The following is a 17,977-nucleotide window of genomic DNA, read 5'->3' as shown; positions in this document are numbered from 1 at the left end:
AGCAAATGCAAAAAGCTCTATAACAAAATTAACAAAAATTTGAAAAAGCCATGAAATAACTATAGATACAAAAATGAGACTGATTCAGTTTTTACTTGTGCATCGGAATGCTGGAGCCTCATGGAGAAAGATAAAAATAATATAGATGTATTTGAGATGTACTGTTGTAGACGAATGCTGAGAATACCATGGGTGGCCACAACAACAAATGAATCGATACGGAACCAGCTAAATATAAAGAAAATATTAAGAACACAAACATGGTAACAAATAGGCTATTTTGGGCACATGCTTCGAAGAAATGATCATGAAAAACTTAACATCCAGGAAATGGTAGAATGCAAAATAAGTCTAGGTAGATCCGCCATATGATACACAGAGCATATTGTTGCTACTATTGGCACTCCATTGTCAGAATGGACTAGAATGATTGACCATAGAGAGAAATGGAGGAAAATTAGAAAAACCAACTAATAGCTTTATGATATCACAATATCTGCATCAGGTTAACATGTTGCATGCATGTCTGATCCTAAGACTTATACTCATGACTGACAAAAAAAATACATATTTAAAATGTGTATAATTAATGGCATACATGCGCTGTCCGGCATAGATGAAAGGCATCATGTGGCTCACATGTATGCCATCTGCACAGACCGTGTTAACTCTGGACCTCAGAGGTAAACTACACTATGTCATTTCGAGCAACTGTGTTTAGCGTGTGTTTGCAACAAAGTTTAGAGCACTTAGGATGTTAATAAAAATCTTATATATCCCATAATTACTTGAAAGACAATATGACTATATTTTAATGATAATATATAACCCATTTGTATAATCCAACTAATAAAATAAGTAGATTAAAGAAACTTATTCAAAAAACACCATGTCAACATAGTGTAGTTAACCTCCGAGGTCCAGAACTAAGAAGAATTATTAAACAAATTGCATTTTAAACATACACTTTATTACAAACTTAATATAACAATCTCTAGGAAATAAAATATTTATCTACATAAATTTTATAATAATATACATGCTCTTCTTGCGTAAAATAAACAAATAAAAAAAATTACAAATTACAGTTTCCCTTACATCTAATTAGTTGTTCTTTAATTATATTACATTCGTTTTTAGAGATAAAAGAAGACAAATGTTTTAGTAGGTTGTGCAACTCTGGGCAAGTTATATCTTTCATGTAATAAAATAGAAAAGCAGTCTGCCACTTTAAAGTACTTAATACATCTATGTTAGAATTTATATAACATTTCTTTTGTACAGAATATTCAAGAGAAGGCAAATTTTCTAATATGCACACCATGTTCGTCTGCAGTCCCGTCAGAAAAGATACATTACCTTTTCTAGCTAGCAGAAGTAGAATTTCAATTTCTACATCTGTTATTTTTGGCTTAAGCAATAGTTTTGGTAGAAATGACAGCCAAGCTTGATACCCGCTGGATTTTGAAAGATACGGATTGTCTACAAAGTCTGCTAATATACTAATCATTTTTATCCTACTAGTTTCAGCAACTTCTATGCTGTGTGTAAAATTGATCACATTTTCTAAAAGCTTGCGAGCATCTACATTTGATTTTTTCCATACTGAGCAATGCTCACCCAGACAAATTGATATAAATTCAAGGAAATGATCAATGTTAGTTTTGTTTATATAATTTTTAGTCTGTAAACATTTACTAAGGAATGCTGCAATGCTTTCCAACTCCACTTTAGCAGAATTTCTCTTAAACGTTGCATTCAAAACAAAATATATGTAGCAAATGATTAAGTTTTCTTTAACACAATTTGGATCTATATTTTGATGAGTATTTGACTTAACTCTTTTCAATTGTATTTCTTTGTCACTTCTATCATAAGGAAAACCGGATAGTAAGTTATTTAAAAACATGGTTGCTTCTTTCGACACAAAAATGTCCTTCAAATGTGCATGTTCTTTTTGTACATACTTCCACAATAAATATGTGGAATTTACAATATAATTAAAAATGGCTGCAGCTTCATCTTTCAAATCTGTACTTTCATAAATCGTTTTGTTAACTTTATTTCGTGGTGAAACTTCCATCCAGATTTCATAAAAAATGGGAATTAATTCTGGGAGATAACTATCTAAAATACTTCCCGAATTGTAAGAAAGAGACCAATCTGGATTATTGAGTGCCTCACAGAAGCTAAGTTTATATATTGGAAATGTATTGCTCTCCTCAGCATTACTGTAAACACATTCTTGCTCTTTTGAGGGCTGGTTATTTAAAATTAATTCAAATATCAAATTTAATCTACTTAAAACATTAATCCTCCATGTAGAAGTAGTCATCTTACTTCCCAAATTCAATGTTAATACCTGTCCTATATTTTTTTCACTTCTTAATTTTGAAATTAATCTGAAAAAATCTGGTAGTAGTTTTTCTGATGTTTTAGAGATAAATCCACAATCTTTCACTAAAAAACAATCCAAAAATTTAAGGGAATCTTCTTGAATACCTTGATGAATACTTGTCATGGCACAGCACATATTAGTAGAAAAATATTTAAAGAAAGGTTCCAATTTTTCTGAGGGAATCACTTCTAGCACAACTGTAATTACTTTCACTGCAGCAGTTCTCACCTTTTTTATCATATCAGTCATTAAACTACATATTTTTAGTATAATTTCGGACATATTATTCTTCATAATTTCTTCCGAAAATTGTTTGAACATCTTTGCTAATTCTTCACATGCTGTATATCGAACATTTTCATTGTAATGGCTTAATCTACTGCACAAATCTTTAATGTCTAAATTTCTCTTACTTAAAGGAGCATCTGTACTTTTCTCTACCAGCTGTTGGGAAAGTACAATTGGTTTTATTTTATAGACTGTTTTGGTTTCATTTAAACCTTTTGGTAAAAATTTTGTTTTGCTTTGTTTCAGATGTACCTTAGCCTTATCGGATTTCAAGTTCTTTTTATGCCTGTGATTTTTGCCCATCTTTAACAGAACAAACTATATATTTTAACTTAATTAAAATTTATAAAAAAAAGAAACATTCTCCTACTAGTGCCTTTTACCAAAACAGAGTATAGGTTAGGTTAGTGCTATCTTCGCTATCATCTTCTTTTTTATATTATGAATATTTACGGGTCGCATAAGTTTTTTCAACTGTCATCAATACGACTAACTTCACGCGTAAATTTGATACCCATTTGATAATACGAGGATTATAAAAAAAATATGCATTGAAAATTGAAATCCAGCTTCAGCTTGGTTTGGGTCTCGCCCGTTTTCGTATTTCTGTATTATTTTTCTAGTGACATTATTGGGTGTGAATCATAGAGAAATAACAACAAGGTTATTTCTTGTTGTTATTTCTCTATTTCGCCCGTTTTCGCATTTCTGTATTATTTTTCTAGTGACATTATTGGGTGTGAATCATAGAGAAATAACAACAAGAAATAACCTTGTTGTTATTTCTCTATGATTCACACCCAATAATGTCACTAGAAAAATAATACAGAAATGCGAAAACGGGCGAGACCCAAACCAAGCTGATGCTGGATTTCAATTTTCAATGCATATTTTTTTATAATTCTCGTATTATCAAATTTACGCGTGAAGTTAGTCGTATTGATGACAGTTGAAAAAACTTATGCGACCCGTAAATATTCATAATATAAAAAAGAAGATGATAGCGAAGATAGGGGAGAGATTAAATGTCCAGCAAACGACGGCACTGTTGCCAGATTTACCTTTTTCCTTTTAGCGGGAATTTTAAAATTAGTCTAATAATGCCACTTTGGTTTTAAAAGAGAGTTCTGTATTCTTAAATTTATAACCTTACTTTTACAAGTAATTAGGATTATTTTATTTACATGTAAATATTGAAACAAGTATTGTACTGTGTCATAATTTAAAACTCATGTTGCAGTATTTTGAAAAAAAAAATGAAGCTCAAAAGAAATATACAGTACAAATTATTTTTTAATGGGAATGGAAATTTACGATTTCAAAGGTGAAAATGTGTTGGGATAGTATAGATGGACACTTTTTTATTTTAGTATTAAGTGGTTACATAATTATTCAGAATATTAATAAAATTACTAGTAATTTGAATTAGTTTTAATATGTATTATAATAGTATTAATTCTCATCATGTATCTGGCTAAATAGCTAAGCGTTAAAGCCGCAAAATAAAAAAAATTGAAAAAAACATTCTTAGTCCTAGCACCTTTACTTTGCCTGGGGGCGAGGAGAGTTAATAAATTCTATTTTCTTATTGCAGTCATTTTGTGACGGCTTAAGAAGTTACATAAATGATGTCTTTAGGCTGTGAAATTTTAACCGTAGAAAGACATCTTTATGACTTGTATTTACACGATATAGGCCTTTTCACTCAGTCATTTGTTTCGAGCTTCTGTCATGTGTTGTCTAATATTAATACATCTATGTCATATGTTATTGATATTGCCCATGATACAAACCAAAGACGTATGACGTAGATATATTAATATTATGTGACACTTGACCGAAGCTCGAAACAAATGATAATCAATGAAAAGCCCTATTCAATATGGCATTTAATTCACAGTCATTTGTTTCGAGCTTCTGTCATGTGTCACATAATATTAATGTATCTACGTAGTACGTTATTGGTATATACCAATGATACAAACCAAAGACGTATGACGTAGATACATTAATATTATGTGACTCATGACAGAAGCTCGAAACAAATGACAATCGATGAAAAGCCCTATTGGAGTCTGCATATCAGGATCCGGTAATACTATATTATTTATCTATGATCAGGATATGGCTGGGTGTACACAAGTAAACAACACTTTTTTGATTAAAAGGTTTATTTCATTAAATCAATTAATCAATTAATTTCATTAAAACTACATGGATACAATTTAAATAAGATATTTTTTCTATTTAAGGCAATATAATATATATATATATTTTAGTATAACTCTCCTACATTAACAAGCTTTAACACATTCAGTGGCCATGACGTATGGCTTTACGTGACGAAGGTTTTACGGAAGGTACTGACGACACATAAGTTATGTGAGTAGTACTGTGTAACTAAATAAATGATTTAAGTATGTGGTACCTGCCAAGTGGAGCTTGTTTGAGATGGGGACCAAACATGTTAATCTGGTCATGCAGAGACTTATACTATAATATGTTACATCTCATATTGCTCACTATTGTAATGAGTGAGCCTGCATACACAAACTATAATATATTATTATGGTTCTGTGTATGCAGGCTCACTCATTACTACTGTAGTGAACAATATGAGGTGTAATATTATGAGATATACCTATTATATATTATGGTATAGCTCTCCATGAGTGCCAAGTTTTAAACTTAACTGATAACAACTAATGGATACCCTTTTATTCAAAATTTTATGAAAATTTTGAATGGTCATATTGGTATTAATTCCACAACCCCTTCCTATAACAATAGGCCCATTGTTGGATGTTATTGCAGTAGTTCTACTGGAAATACTTACTAAAATTGTATGTATCTACATCACTTAGAAGTCTACCCAAAAAGCTATTAATACTCTCTAAACCATCATTAATACATCTTGTATACATAATAGGATTTTTTTCAGAATCAGATATTTTATTAAGATTTACTTACCATGCCCTATCTATGTGCCAGGCACTTAACAGTCTATTAGGAGCAATACCCATTACATTTGACGAGGCATTGTAAAAGGTGTCGCTTATGCCTGATATGAAAACATTTGACTATACATATAATACCAACACAGACATGTATTTAAAAAAATTGGTAAATTAAAGTAGGTATCTTTTCTATTTGAAAATAAGAAAGCAGTACAAAATCCATTCCCAAATTCATCTTTTACTAATACTGTCATAAGTTCAAAGTCATAGGAATTGAGCCCATGAGTTCCATCGATTGCGATAAAGGATTTACCAAACTTAATTAACATTTTCTTTTGGCACAGTATTAAGGAAAATAAGACAAAAATCATAAATGTTAAATTCAGAATGAATATCCATTAGTATGCCCTGTTGTTTGTAAAATAATATTGGACATGAGTCTGTAAGCATTCAACCCAAAAATAAACACTGGTTGCATCATCATTGTACATATACCCATCTTTCAAATCAATGCCATAAGAGAGTTTAATGTTTGTGATATCTTTTCTTGTAAGTAAATCAATTCTTTTTAATTCGCCTCCTATGCTATTATGCTATCCTGAACAGTCTGAAGTTTACTAAAAAAGTAAAATATAGGTATAGGAGAATCAAACACACTAGTTTGAAATTGTAAACTGTAGTAAATATTCATGAGTAATATTTAAAAAGTGGTTTAGTGGTAACATTCTTGTTTTAAATTATATTGTGTATATCGATGGCGGAAAGGCAGGACCTCATAACTGAAAAATTTGTATAAAATGAGTTACTTCGGTTTTCGCTTTAGAATAAGTGTATCAGCAGCTATTAAACAGCTTTTAGAGCTGGGAAAGCCTTTTGGAAGCCTTCCGGAAACTTTCCCAGCTGTAATCGCTGTTTAATAGCTGCCGATACACTTATTCTAAAGCGAAAACTGAAGTAACTCATGCTATAAAATTTTTTCAGTTACGAAGTCCTGCCTTTCCGCCGTCGATATGCAAATATTTTACTTACCTACATTTTTGAAGAAAGTCTCAAAATAAACTTTGAAGAGATATTTATCTGATTTTGGTATTTATGTAAGTGCTCTATATCATCCTCATGCCCGTAATGTGTTTTAAAATAGTTTCAATATTTTTAGATACTATTATTCGACTAGTACACCAAATAAACATTTTGCAGGATCCTTGGGATTTTAAAGCTCTTTCTCTATCTTGTTTTGTAAAATAATTTTTTGAGGATCACATACATATACATTCATAATAAGATGTTCTTGTAGTCTTGTTCTCTTCCTGTGCCATCCATACAGTGCAAATCTAAAAAAACAACATAACAGGTGATTACATGGGCAGTTATACTACTTACAGCTTACTTTGTATCCAATCTATTATCTAGTATTACTCTATTAGTATCTACCTACATAAAACTATCTTTGAAATCTAAATTTTTGATATCAACATCAGCCTTAATACTTAAAAAATAAATAATAATGTGGAAGTTACAGTACCTACCTAAGTTTTTGAATTGAAATTTTATCAACTAATCAACTGGAAAAGACTGCAACATAATGAGTTTGAAATTATGACACAGCTCAATATTTATTGTTTCAAATTACATGTAAATAAAATAATAATAATAATCCTAATCACTTGTAAAAGTAAGGTTAAGATTTTTGACTTAAGAAAACAGAACTGTCAAATTTAAAACCAAACTGCTATAAAATTTTAAAATTCCCGCTAAAAGGAATCTGGCAACATTGCCGTCGTTTGCTGGACATTTAATCTCTCCCGCGAAGATAGCACTAACCTAACCTATACTCTGTTTTGGCACAGCATAGAAAACGCAAACGTTTCGTTTATTATGCTGTGGTTTTGGTGTGAATCCACGGTTCTTAGACATTACTACTTAGAATGGTTCCCTTCTCGTTGGAACTTTACCGCGCTGAGCAGATAGGTCGTGAATTGTAAATTGTAGAATTCCCTCATCTTCCTTAGTCTCAGCATCCGTATGGCTTGCAAATTGTAGAAGCCTCGGAGGTGTAACCAGAGAAGGTTCCCATTGTTTTCATTCTGGTGGGATGTAGAATAGCATTATGTTGTTTTATATGCCATTAGAGTGAAAACTTAGTCTAATTGAATAACCTCTCTGAGCTATCACACGACCCCTATTCTCATTTAAAAAAATCATCGATTACGTCATCACGCCCAGATGGATGACGTCACTGGTATGATATATATGCCAAAACATCATAATTTAAAAATAAAAATTGACCTGTTTCCAGATTTATTTACAAAATCACCCATTTATGAAAAAATGAATTTATTCCAACCTTTACGTGCTCACTGTATATCAAATAACCAAAAATTATTGAGTAGACAGCTGAATAGAATCCTATATTTCGTTAGTAGCCACTAACATCATCAGGGACGCTAAAATGATATTAAAGATATAATAATTGTGAAATTAGATATTAAAACAACTTACAAGGGTGAGACTGTCGTCATATTGATATTATAAATCGTAGTAGGCAAAGTAGCAAAACACTTAGTAAAAGTAATTTGAAATTTTTAAAAAATGTAAGTTTTACATGGTTAAAATGTTTTATTAAATTTTAAAATATTATTTAATTAAATGAAAAAACACCAACAAATTGCAATTTTTCAAATATTAAAATAATTTTTTTTTAAATTTTGCATATGGATCTAAAATGTATTCTGAATATTTTTTTTTCAATACCTTACCCTCTAATGCAACAAAAAATTAGAGTTGTGTTTGGACTAGAGATTTAACATATCGAAAAAAAAAACGGGAAAAATTGGGAAAAAACAGGTTACTCTGTAGAATTGTAGTAATTTGAGACAAAAATTTCTATTTATGTTCAAACGATTGATTTTTAATATAGTCTACTATTGTTAAATATTATTAATATAAAGAAACGTTCACTTTTGGTATACCCTATTCCACAAACATACGCCTGTCTTGGATTAGGTACTTCGACAACGAATATTTTACTGTGCAAAATAAGAAGAACGAAAGTAAATTGCAAATTACATTGTTGTTTATTGGAATAATTATTAGCGCCATTTACTTTCGTACTTCTTAGGGGTCGTCCATTAATCACGTGATGTTTTTTTGGCATTTTTTAACCCCCCTCCCCCTTGGTGATATATGGTGAGGTTTAAGACCACCTGTATCACGTGAATTGTAGCATTTCGGAATGTTTGGTCGAAGTAATCCAAAACAGGCGTATGTTCGTGGAATGGCCCATATAAATGGTTGGTCAAAACTAGGAATGAGTATTTTTGAGTTTTCTTAAATGTATAGTGTTTTAGTATTGTAGTGAAATGATATTTTATGGTACTTTCTATTATACGTGATTCTTTAAGCCAAACATTATTTATTGCAACAAAAAATAAGTACGTGAAATTTTATTAGGTGACCGTGAAAATATCCAATCAAAATAATTTTTCGAAAAAAAAACATAATAATCTAGACTTGTCGTTCCTTTATTAATTTTTGAATTAATTAATTTATTAATTGGAAGAGATATGAAAATACTTACGTACACGATTGTTGGCGCGAAAAATATAAACCAAAACATATAGGTACAAATTATTCACTAACTTCATATGAACTTAGCGAATCACAACAGCGAATAATGTTTCAAATTCACATCAAGTTAGTGCTGAATTAGCCGCTTTTTGCCGCTCATTAGTTGTGAAAAATTTAATTTTGCCGCTTTTTTATTTTTCTTAATATTCGATGTTTCGCTAACTTCATATGAACACAATTTACTGCTTTTTGCCGCTCATTAGATGGGGAAAATGAATTTTGCCGCTTTTTTATTTTTTTTAATATTCGATGTTTCGCTAACTTCATATGAAGTTAGCGAATCACAACAGCAAAAAATGTTTCAAATTCAAATCGAGTTGTTGCTGAATTTGCCGCTTTTTGCCGCTCATTAGTTGGGAAAAAATTAAGTTTGCCGCTTTTTTATTTTTCTTAATATTCGATGTTTCACTAACTTCATACAAAGTTAGCGAATCACAACAGCGAATATTGTTTCAAATTCAAATCGAGTTGGTGCTGAATTTGCCGCTTTTTTGCCGCCAATTTTGCTGTTGTGATTGGCTAACTTCATATGAAGTTAGCGAAACTGTGCTAACATTGGTAGGCATTCTCCGCTGAGTAGAATCATTCTAAATGGAAATAGAATAGACCTGGATTTGTTGCTGTGCGCTTCGGAAAATGTTTGTAGACAGTGTTTAAAAAAAAATTTGTAATCTTATGTGATTTATATTTGTTATTTACTTTGTATTATTTTAATATTTGTTTTTTCTATATAGCTACATCGCCAATTTTTGTCATACATATTTACTATATCTTTATATTTATTGTATCACTAGATAATTATAATTATTATTATTGATTAACATTGATATGACCCAAGACAGAATTGTGTGGAGAAATGCAATTAGGGAAGCCGACCCCGCATAGGGATAAGGCAAAGAGAATGATGATGATCACTAGATAATTATAATATTTTGTGTATATATTAAATTGGGTGGTACCCCGTTAATAAATAAATAAATAAATAAATAAACATTGTGCTAACTTCATATGAAGTTAGCGAATAGAGAAACATCGGATATTAAAAAAAAATAAAAAAAGAATGTGTGTGTACTTTGTACGCACGTAAGAAGTTATACTTCTATTATATGATTTCAACGAAATTAATAAACTTTAAACAGTTTATTTATATTTTATTTAAATATTAAACTAATTTTAATACTTACTACTTCTCAAAAATTTTTATTAAAACAGTGCCAACAATTAAAATAATAAAAGAATAAAACACACACAAACAAACACATTGAAAAATGCCACAAATTATTTCTGAACAATGTAGAAAAATTTTTTAACAAAATACGTATTTTCTGAAAAAAAAATTGTATAATAAATAAACTTACAACCATAAAATGTATCAAAAAAAAATAAAAAAAATAAAAGTTTCCATTGGGGTTCGAACCCGCTTATCAGCGCAGTTAGTATTGAAATTCATTCACCTTAAACTTTTACCCAGGGAGACCATGTGTCATCATGTGCGTAGATCAACTAACTAAACGGATTAAACTTTTGACGGTTCTGAATTTAACCAAATTATTTTAATTTTGAATTGAAATTATTTAGAATTGAAAGAAATATTAAAATACAACAAAACATAGAGTAAGAAAACAATATATAAGGTGAATATTGATAGAAATTTTGATGGTAATCAAATTATGTAAATCAAAGCATTACATACTATTTTGGTAGGTTCTTATTAAATTTTCCAAATAGGTAGGTACCTATGAATTTTTTTTATTAGGATACTGAAACATTTACAATTATTACGTACCTGTCGCTTTTAAAACTATTTAAAAAGTCACTACAATATTATAAACTTGCTTTTTTCTCTGCCATCACAACAATAAAAACTAATATACACAAACACAACATTAATTTGTTTATCTAAAATCTCCATATTGAACAATTATTGACAGATGATTTTAACTATTGAAATGTTAGCTATCCTGATCCCCAAGTATATGTAAATCAGGTTGGCAATATTGACAGTTGAAGTAGTCTAATAAAATGGTCGTCACGAAGCGTTGCATATGAATTATGTCTCCCAGTAAATATACCTAATTAATAAGTACTCGGCAAGCTTCCTTCTCCAAAAGGTTATGGACTCCAGTTTTACATGCCAAGAGTACATTCAATAAGAAGTAAAGTTTTTTAGTGTTGCTGTTTATACCGACCGGCAGTGTTGTGAGTGACCGCAAAAAAATGGCAGTCCAAGGTTTAAATGGCGCGAATTCAACCGTGAGTTTGTATCCGCAATTAACATCTACGAACTTTTCGTCATGGAAATTTAGATTAGGCAATCTTCTAGATGCCAAAGGTGTTAAAGATTTTATTACCACTGAAGTAACTGCAACGCAATTCACACAATTATCAAGAGACGAGCAAAATCAACATAAAAAGCATGATGCAACAGCAAGATCGATCATTGTCACATGCATTACAGATGAACATTTAGAATATATTCGTGACTGTGACTCAGCATTCGAAATGATAAAAAGTTTAGAAAAAGTGTTTGAAAGAAAAAGTATTCTTTCTCGTTTATATGTGCGGAAAAAGTTGTTAACGTTGAAATATAAACAAGGTATCGATTTACAAAAATTTTTCGTTGAATTCGATTCTTTAATCCGAGAGCTTGAATCGACTGGAACTACAATCGAAGAAGATGACAAGGTATGTCACCTTTTGTTGACAATGACAGATACGTTTGACACCGTTATTACTGTCCTAGAAACTTCAAATGATAAACTATCTGTTGATTTCGTTAAAGCAAAATTATTAGATGCAGAATTGAAGCTGAAAAATAATGTACAAGAAAGTGAAGAATCCTCTTTTTATACGAAGCAATACAATAAAAAACCCCGATGCTCATTTTGTGGACTTGAAGGCCATCTAGTGTCCAATTGTTTCAGAAAAAACAATAATAATTATAGAGGTAACAATAATCGAGGGAGATTTTTTCGAGGAAATAACTATTCCCGTGGCAGAAGAGCCAATAATGATACACAAGGTAAACAGAATATCCATGTAGCCGAAGACGAAGTAAGTTTTATCACAGCCCTACCAGCTGAAAATCTCAAGAATGATGACAGCCAAATTTCGTTTATAATAGATTCTGGAGCATCACAGAATATGTGCAGCAATAAATATAAACAATTTTTAAGTAATATTATTGAAATTGAGCCTGTTGGCATTAAAATAGCAGATGGAAGAGTGATGACGGCTCGTACAAAAGGTAAATTAAAAGTTTATTACAATGAAACTCCTATTAACATTGATGTTCTCATTTTAAATGAACTAGAATATAATTTATTATCAGTCAGTAAACTAAACAGTTTAGGTTTCACAGTAGTATTTAAAGAAAATAAGGCTGAAATAAGAAAAAAGAACTTTAAACTTATTTGCTATAAACATAAGAGTAACTTATTTGCTGCAAATTTTCAATTAAATAATTTTCAATCTAGTTTAGTAGCAAAGCATAGCGATAAAGACTTATGGCATTTACGTTTAGGACACGTAAATAGAAGGGGACTACAATTGTTGGGACTTCCCTATTCAGATAAACTATGTGACTTGTGTCAACAAGGAAAAGCCACAAGGCAACCTTTTAAAGAAGTTATATACAAAAAATCCTCTAGAGTTGGGGAACTTTTACATGTTGATACTTGGGGACCATCCAAAGATCCCACATTTTCTGGTGAAAAGTATTACTTATCAATTATTGATGATTTCTCACATTTTAGTGTTGTATATTTAATGACAAGAAAAAGCGAAAGCGAATCACATCTTATTAATCATATTGAAAAATTAGCTGCAGAAGGCAGGAGAGTATCTAGAATAAGAATGGATAAAGGTGGAGAGATGTCTTCTAAATATTTTAAAAACTATTGTATACAACATGGTATAGTACAAGAATTTACTGCAGGGTACACACCTCAGCAGAATAGTATAGCCGAACGACTTAATCGTACTATTTTAGACAAAGTAAGAGCAATGTTTGTAGAAACAAATCTTCCAAAGAGTTTGTGGGGAGAAGCAGTTAGAACAGCTGTTTATCAGCTTAATCGAACTCCATCACGAGCAATTGAATTACAAGTACCAGCAGAAATATACTTAGGCAGACTTGACTTGTCTAAACTTAGAATTTTTGGTTCAAAAGTATGGTACTACAACCTACCAAAGCAAAGTAAATTAGAACCAAGAGCAAGTAAAGGTGTAATGGTTGGATACAGTGGTGCTGGTTATAGAATTTGGAATCCACTGACCAAGCAAATCAAAATTTCAAGAGATGTTGTTTTCGATGAAACACAGTATAAATATTCTCCAGAAATATCGTCGAATAATCAAAATGTTGAGGAAATTTTACCAAGCCAAAATGAATTGAAAACATTTGAAACAAATTATGAAGAAAGTACAGTCCAAACATTAAGAAACACTACTGAAATTAATTCACAAGATGAAGAACCAGTAAATTTACAAAATACCAAAATTACTTCCTCCAATAGAGAAATAAAACAACCTTCGAAGTTCAAAGACTATGAACTTTATTATGCATATTGCTTAGTTACATCAACACCAGTAACTTATGAAGAAGCAGTAGAGGAGGATGAATGGAAGCAGGCAATAGAAACAGAACTAGAATGTCTTGAAAAAATGAACACGTGGAGTGAAGCCACAAAAATACCTCATGATCAACAAATCATAAATACAAAATGGGTATTTAAAACAAAAAGTGATGGCACGAAAAAAGCTCGCTTAGTCGCCAAGGGTTATGAAGAAGAAGTGTTTTTAGATAGAAGGATTGTGAGGTTATGTTATGGGATCCCAAGCAAATAGTTTATCAGAATTTGAGGAGGAAAATAAAAATAAATATTGCAAGGCTTGTAAAAAGCCCGTAGTCAGTTCCTGGGATTGTCAAAATTGCACTTCTTATTTTCATCCAAGCTGTGCAAGGCAGGCCAAAGTTGTGTATAAAGACAAGAACCAGAAAGAGTTTGTAAGCTGCTGTACAAGTGAAATGGATGAGAAGAAGATTAAAGCTATATTTGGGGATCTACTTAAGGAGCACCTATCCTCATTTAAGAAAGAAATTAATAAAGAACTTGGTGAATTGAAGAAATCGGTCCAGTACATTTCTGACTCATTCGATGAGCAGAAGAAGGCTATTGAGAAGCTGTTTTCGGAAACAAAGCAACTAACAGAAGACAAAGCAGCTATGACACTGAAAATACAAGAATTGGAAAACAGGATAAATGAAATAGAACAACAGAAAATAGAGAAAAATATCATCATAGGTGGTATACCGAAGCAAGAAAATAAAAGCCTAACTGAAGTTGTGCAACATGTTGCAAGGTCAATGCAGATTGAAATTAAAGCTGATTCAATCTGTGAAACATACCGCTTAGGTAAGCACGAAAATGCACCTGTGCTAGTAAAACTAAGTAGCCATAAAACTAAAATCGAATTTTTTCAAAAAGTGAAACAAATGAAGGGAATTGACACTCATGTTTGTGGTCTAAATGGAAACAGCAAAATCTACATAAATGAAGATCTGACGCCACATATTCAAAAGCTTTTTAAAAAAGCGATGGAGATAAAGAAACAAAAAAACTTCTACTCAGTTTTTACCAGAAATGGTAAAATATTACTAAAAAAAACTAGAACTGAGGCTCCGGTGAAGATTTTGTGTGAGCAGGACTTGAAGCTGTAAATGGTGTAGTAAAATAAACAAGTTTTTGTTCTAAACAAACGTTTTATGGAAGCTGATATTCTAGATAATATTTCTATTGAAAATAAAAAAGTTACTATTGAACCAAGTGCTATAAATAGTGTTATTAGTATAGGTCAGGTTCAACTAAATACTTTGTTACTCAATATTAGGGGTATAAAAACAAATCATGATAAACTTCTTGTATTTCTTCAAGCTTATAACTTACAATGTTGTGATTTAATAATCTTAACAGAATGCCACAGCTTGTACTCAACTTCTCAGTGTAACATTCCAGGTTTTAATATTTATTATGATGATGGAGATTTCAATAGCTTTGATGGTATCTTAGTATATACTAAATTCAATTTAAATCCACTTATACATACAAACAAACAAGTTACATCTAAAATAAGTATAACAAGCTTAACACTAACTTTTGAAAACACAACTTTTGTTTTTAATATATGCTATCGCTCACCCAGCTCAAATGTAGTTAATTTTTTATCAGACTTGAATCAATATCTTTCTCAAAAAAATTCAAAAGATATTGAGTTGTTTTTAGGAGATATAAACTTAAATATTCTGAATGACACAGATCACATAGTCAGTGAATATACTTCTATCCTTAATTCTCATGGCTTTTTTTCATTATATGAGGACGTAACAAGGCCAGAATCTCTGACATGTCTTGATCATATATTCCTCAAAACACGATTAAAGGAGAACTTTATAAAGGTAAGTCCAAATATAATTAATTATGACATAACAGATCATTTACCAGTCTTGTTGAATTTTTCATTTAATAAAAATATCAGTAGCAACTCTTTTAGTAACACAAAAATATATAAAAAATTAAACTATCAAAAACTTCTTAATCATGCAAAAAATGTAAACTGGAGAGAGATTTTGAACTATGCAGAACCAGAGATAGCTGCGGGACAACTTATAAAAAAATATATCTGAATTAATTCAACTTTCTTATGATGACATAGTTCTTAAAAATAAGTTTAAAAAAATTAAACCTTGGATTACTCATGGCATTATTGTATCTATTAGAAAAAGAGATCAACTTAAACAAAATCTAAGAAGGGAATCCACTCCAGAAAAAATCATTGAATATAAAGATTACAGAAATAAACTAAATAAATTAATTACACAAACAAAAAATGATTATTATAAAAACAAAATAAATGAAAATAGCAAAAATATTAAAAAAATTTACAATTTTATAAATGAGGCTACAAACGAAAACACAAAAAATAAAAAAAATGAAATTAAGTACATCAAGGTTGAAAATGATAATAAAATTGAAAATAACATTGATATTGCAAACCATTTTAATAAGTTTTTTACTGAAATAGGATTAAAAATGACCAGTAAAATTAAAAAACCACATACTCCATTCCACATGAATTACTCCTCTCAGACATCAATGTATCTTAAACCAGTCACAAATAACGAAATAATAAAATATATAAATTCCCTTAAAAATAATTCAGCACCAGGTAAAGATGCCATCTCTTCTAAAATTATAAAAACTCTTCACATCTATCTCATTGATTCTCTTGTTCATATAATAAACCTTATTTTTAAAACTGGTGATATTCCAAGTCATTTTAAAGTTTCAGTAGTGAGCCCTGTTTATAAATCAGGTAATAAATTTAATATGGAAAATTATAGACCAATAAGTATCATATCAAATCTAGGTAAAATCTTTGAAAAATGCTTAAAAGATAGATTAGTGTCATATTTAACTGAAAACAAAATATTATCTCCTAATCAGTTTGGTTTTACTCCTGGTCTAAGTACAGTAGATGCTATGAATGAAGTTGTGCAAGATATAACTATGCATCTTGATAAAGGGCAAAAATGTATTGCAGTGTTCCTTGACTTGTCCAAGGCATTTGACACAGTTTCACACACTAAATTATTGGATATACTAGATAAATATGGCGTGAGGGGTATTGGGCAGAAAATTTTTACTAACTATCTTTATGAAAGAATACAATATACAAAAATAAATGATGCTATCAGCGAACCAAGAACTATTAAAATTGGAGTGCCACAGGGTACAGTTTTAGGCCCAATACTCTTTAATATATATATAAACTCAATATTTAATCTTAAGATCAGGGGTAAAATCGTGTCATATGCTGACGATACAGTCATAATTTTTTCTGCATCTACATGGGAAGAAGCAAAACAGAAACTTCAACAAGATCTAGTTTATATCAAAAATTTTCTTGATACATTTAAACTTCTTCTAAATGCTAAAAAAACTAATTATGTAGCCTTTTCTATAAATGATACAAATCGTCCAAACTTTGAAAACATTAACATACAAAACATTGAAGATCCTATTGAACAAGTAAATGTCATAAAATACTTAGGAGTATATTTAGATAAAAATCTTAAATGGGAACACCACATAACATACCTAACAAAAAAGATTAGGGCCCTTATGCATAAATTTTATCTGCTAAGGGAGTTTCTTGCAAAAAAACTGATCACTATGATTTATCAATCCTTAATTGAGCCTTTACTAAGGTATGGAATTTTGTTGTGGGGTGGAGCATATGAAAACAACATAAGAAATCTCAAAGTAGCTCAAAATTCAATTATTAAAATAATGTTAAAAAAACCTAAACTTTTCTCTACAACCGAATTATATAATAATAAAATCTGTGACTTGAAAACACTCTATATTTCAACATGTTGCACATATATTCATAAAAATTTCTCCAAACAGACACTAATAGAACATAATTATCAAACTAGAGGTAACATCAAAAGAAGCTTAGTTTTACCACAGTTAAGTCGAGGAATAAGCCAACATTCTGTGATTTTTAGGGCACCCAAGTATTATAATTTACTACCAAACAAAATAAAAGAAATCAAATCCATAAAAATGTTTAATAAAAAGGTAGTTGATTGTATTATTGGAAACAAAACACAATTTGAATTATAAATCCTGAAAAAAATGTT

At 30.4% G+C, this 17,977-nt stretch overlaps 2 protein-coding genes and 1 long non-coding RNA gene across 4 annotated transcripts; 1 reads left to right on the top strand and 2 right to left on the bottom strand.

The window, feature by feature from the left end:
* Nucleotides 1–948: 948 nt before the first annotated feature.
* On the bottom strand, nt 949–3,197 carry LOC114326412 (testis-expressed protein 10 homolog). Its single transcript, XM_028274772.2, has one exon. It carries the CDS (start codon nt 2,987–2,989, stop codon nt 1,076–1,078), a length of 1,914 nt encoding a protein of 637 aa, XP_028130573.1. The 5' UTR covers nt 2,990–3,197; the 3' UTR covers nt 949–1,075.
* A 1,478-nt stretch (nt 3,198–4,675) lies between these two features.
* Nucleotides 4,676–7,818, bottom strand: LOC126882336 (uncharacterized). Of its 2 annotated transcripts, XR_007697280.1 has the most exons (4): nt 7,170–7,339; nt 6,677–6,974; nt 5,299–6,260; nt 4,676–5,226 (listed from the first exon to the last, which is right to left on the bottom strand). It is a non-coding gene; the product is annotated as an uncharacterized LOC126882336 (long non-coding RNA). The 2 variants fall into 2 exon arrangements; XR_007697279.1 differs by lacking the exon at nt 4,676–5,226 and having other exon boundaries at nt 5,815–6,260; nt 7,170–7,818.
* A 6,481-nt stretch (nt 7,819–14,299) lies between these two features.
* Nucleotides 14,300–14,992, top strand: LOC126892822 (uncharacterized). The gene has a single exon (XM_050662560.1). The coding sequence runs from the start codon at nt 14,300–14,302 to the stop codon at nt 14,990–14,992; it is 693 nt and encodes a 230-aa protein (XP_050518517.1).
* Nucleotides 14,993–17,977: the final 2,985 nt, after the last annotated feature.

Source organism: Diabrotica virgifera, chromosome 1, assembly GCF_917563875.1.
Source record: "Diabrotica virgifera virgifera chromosome 1, PGI_DIABVI_V3a".
In the NCBI taxonomy this organism is placed as follows: Eukaryota; Metazoa; Arthropoda; class Insecta; order Coleoptera; family Chrysomelidae; genus Diabrotica; species Diabrotica virgifera.
This window is presented reverse-complemented; position numbering and strand designations above follow the sequence as displayed.

Bases quoted from the DNA above. Each gene is read 5' to 3' on its own strand.
- LOC114326412 (XM_028274772.2), bottom strand. From the start codon at position 2,989: ATGGGCAAAAATCACAGGCATAAAAAGAACTTGAAATCCGATAAGGCT.
- LOC126892822 (XM_050662560.1), top strand. From the start codon at position 14,300: ATGGATGAGAAGAAGATTAAAGCTATATTTGGGGATCTACTTAAGGAG.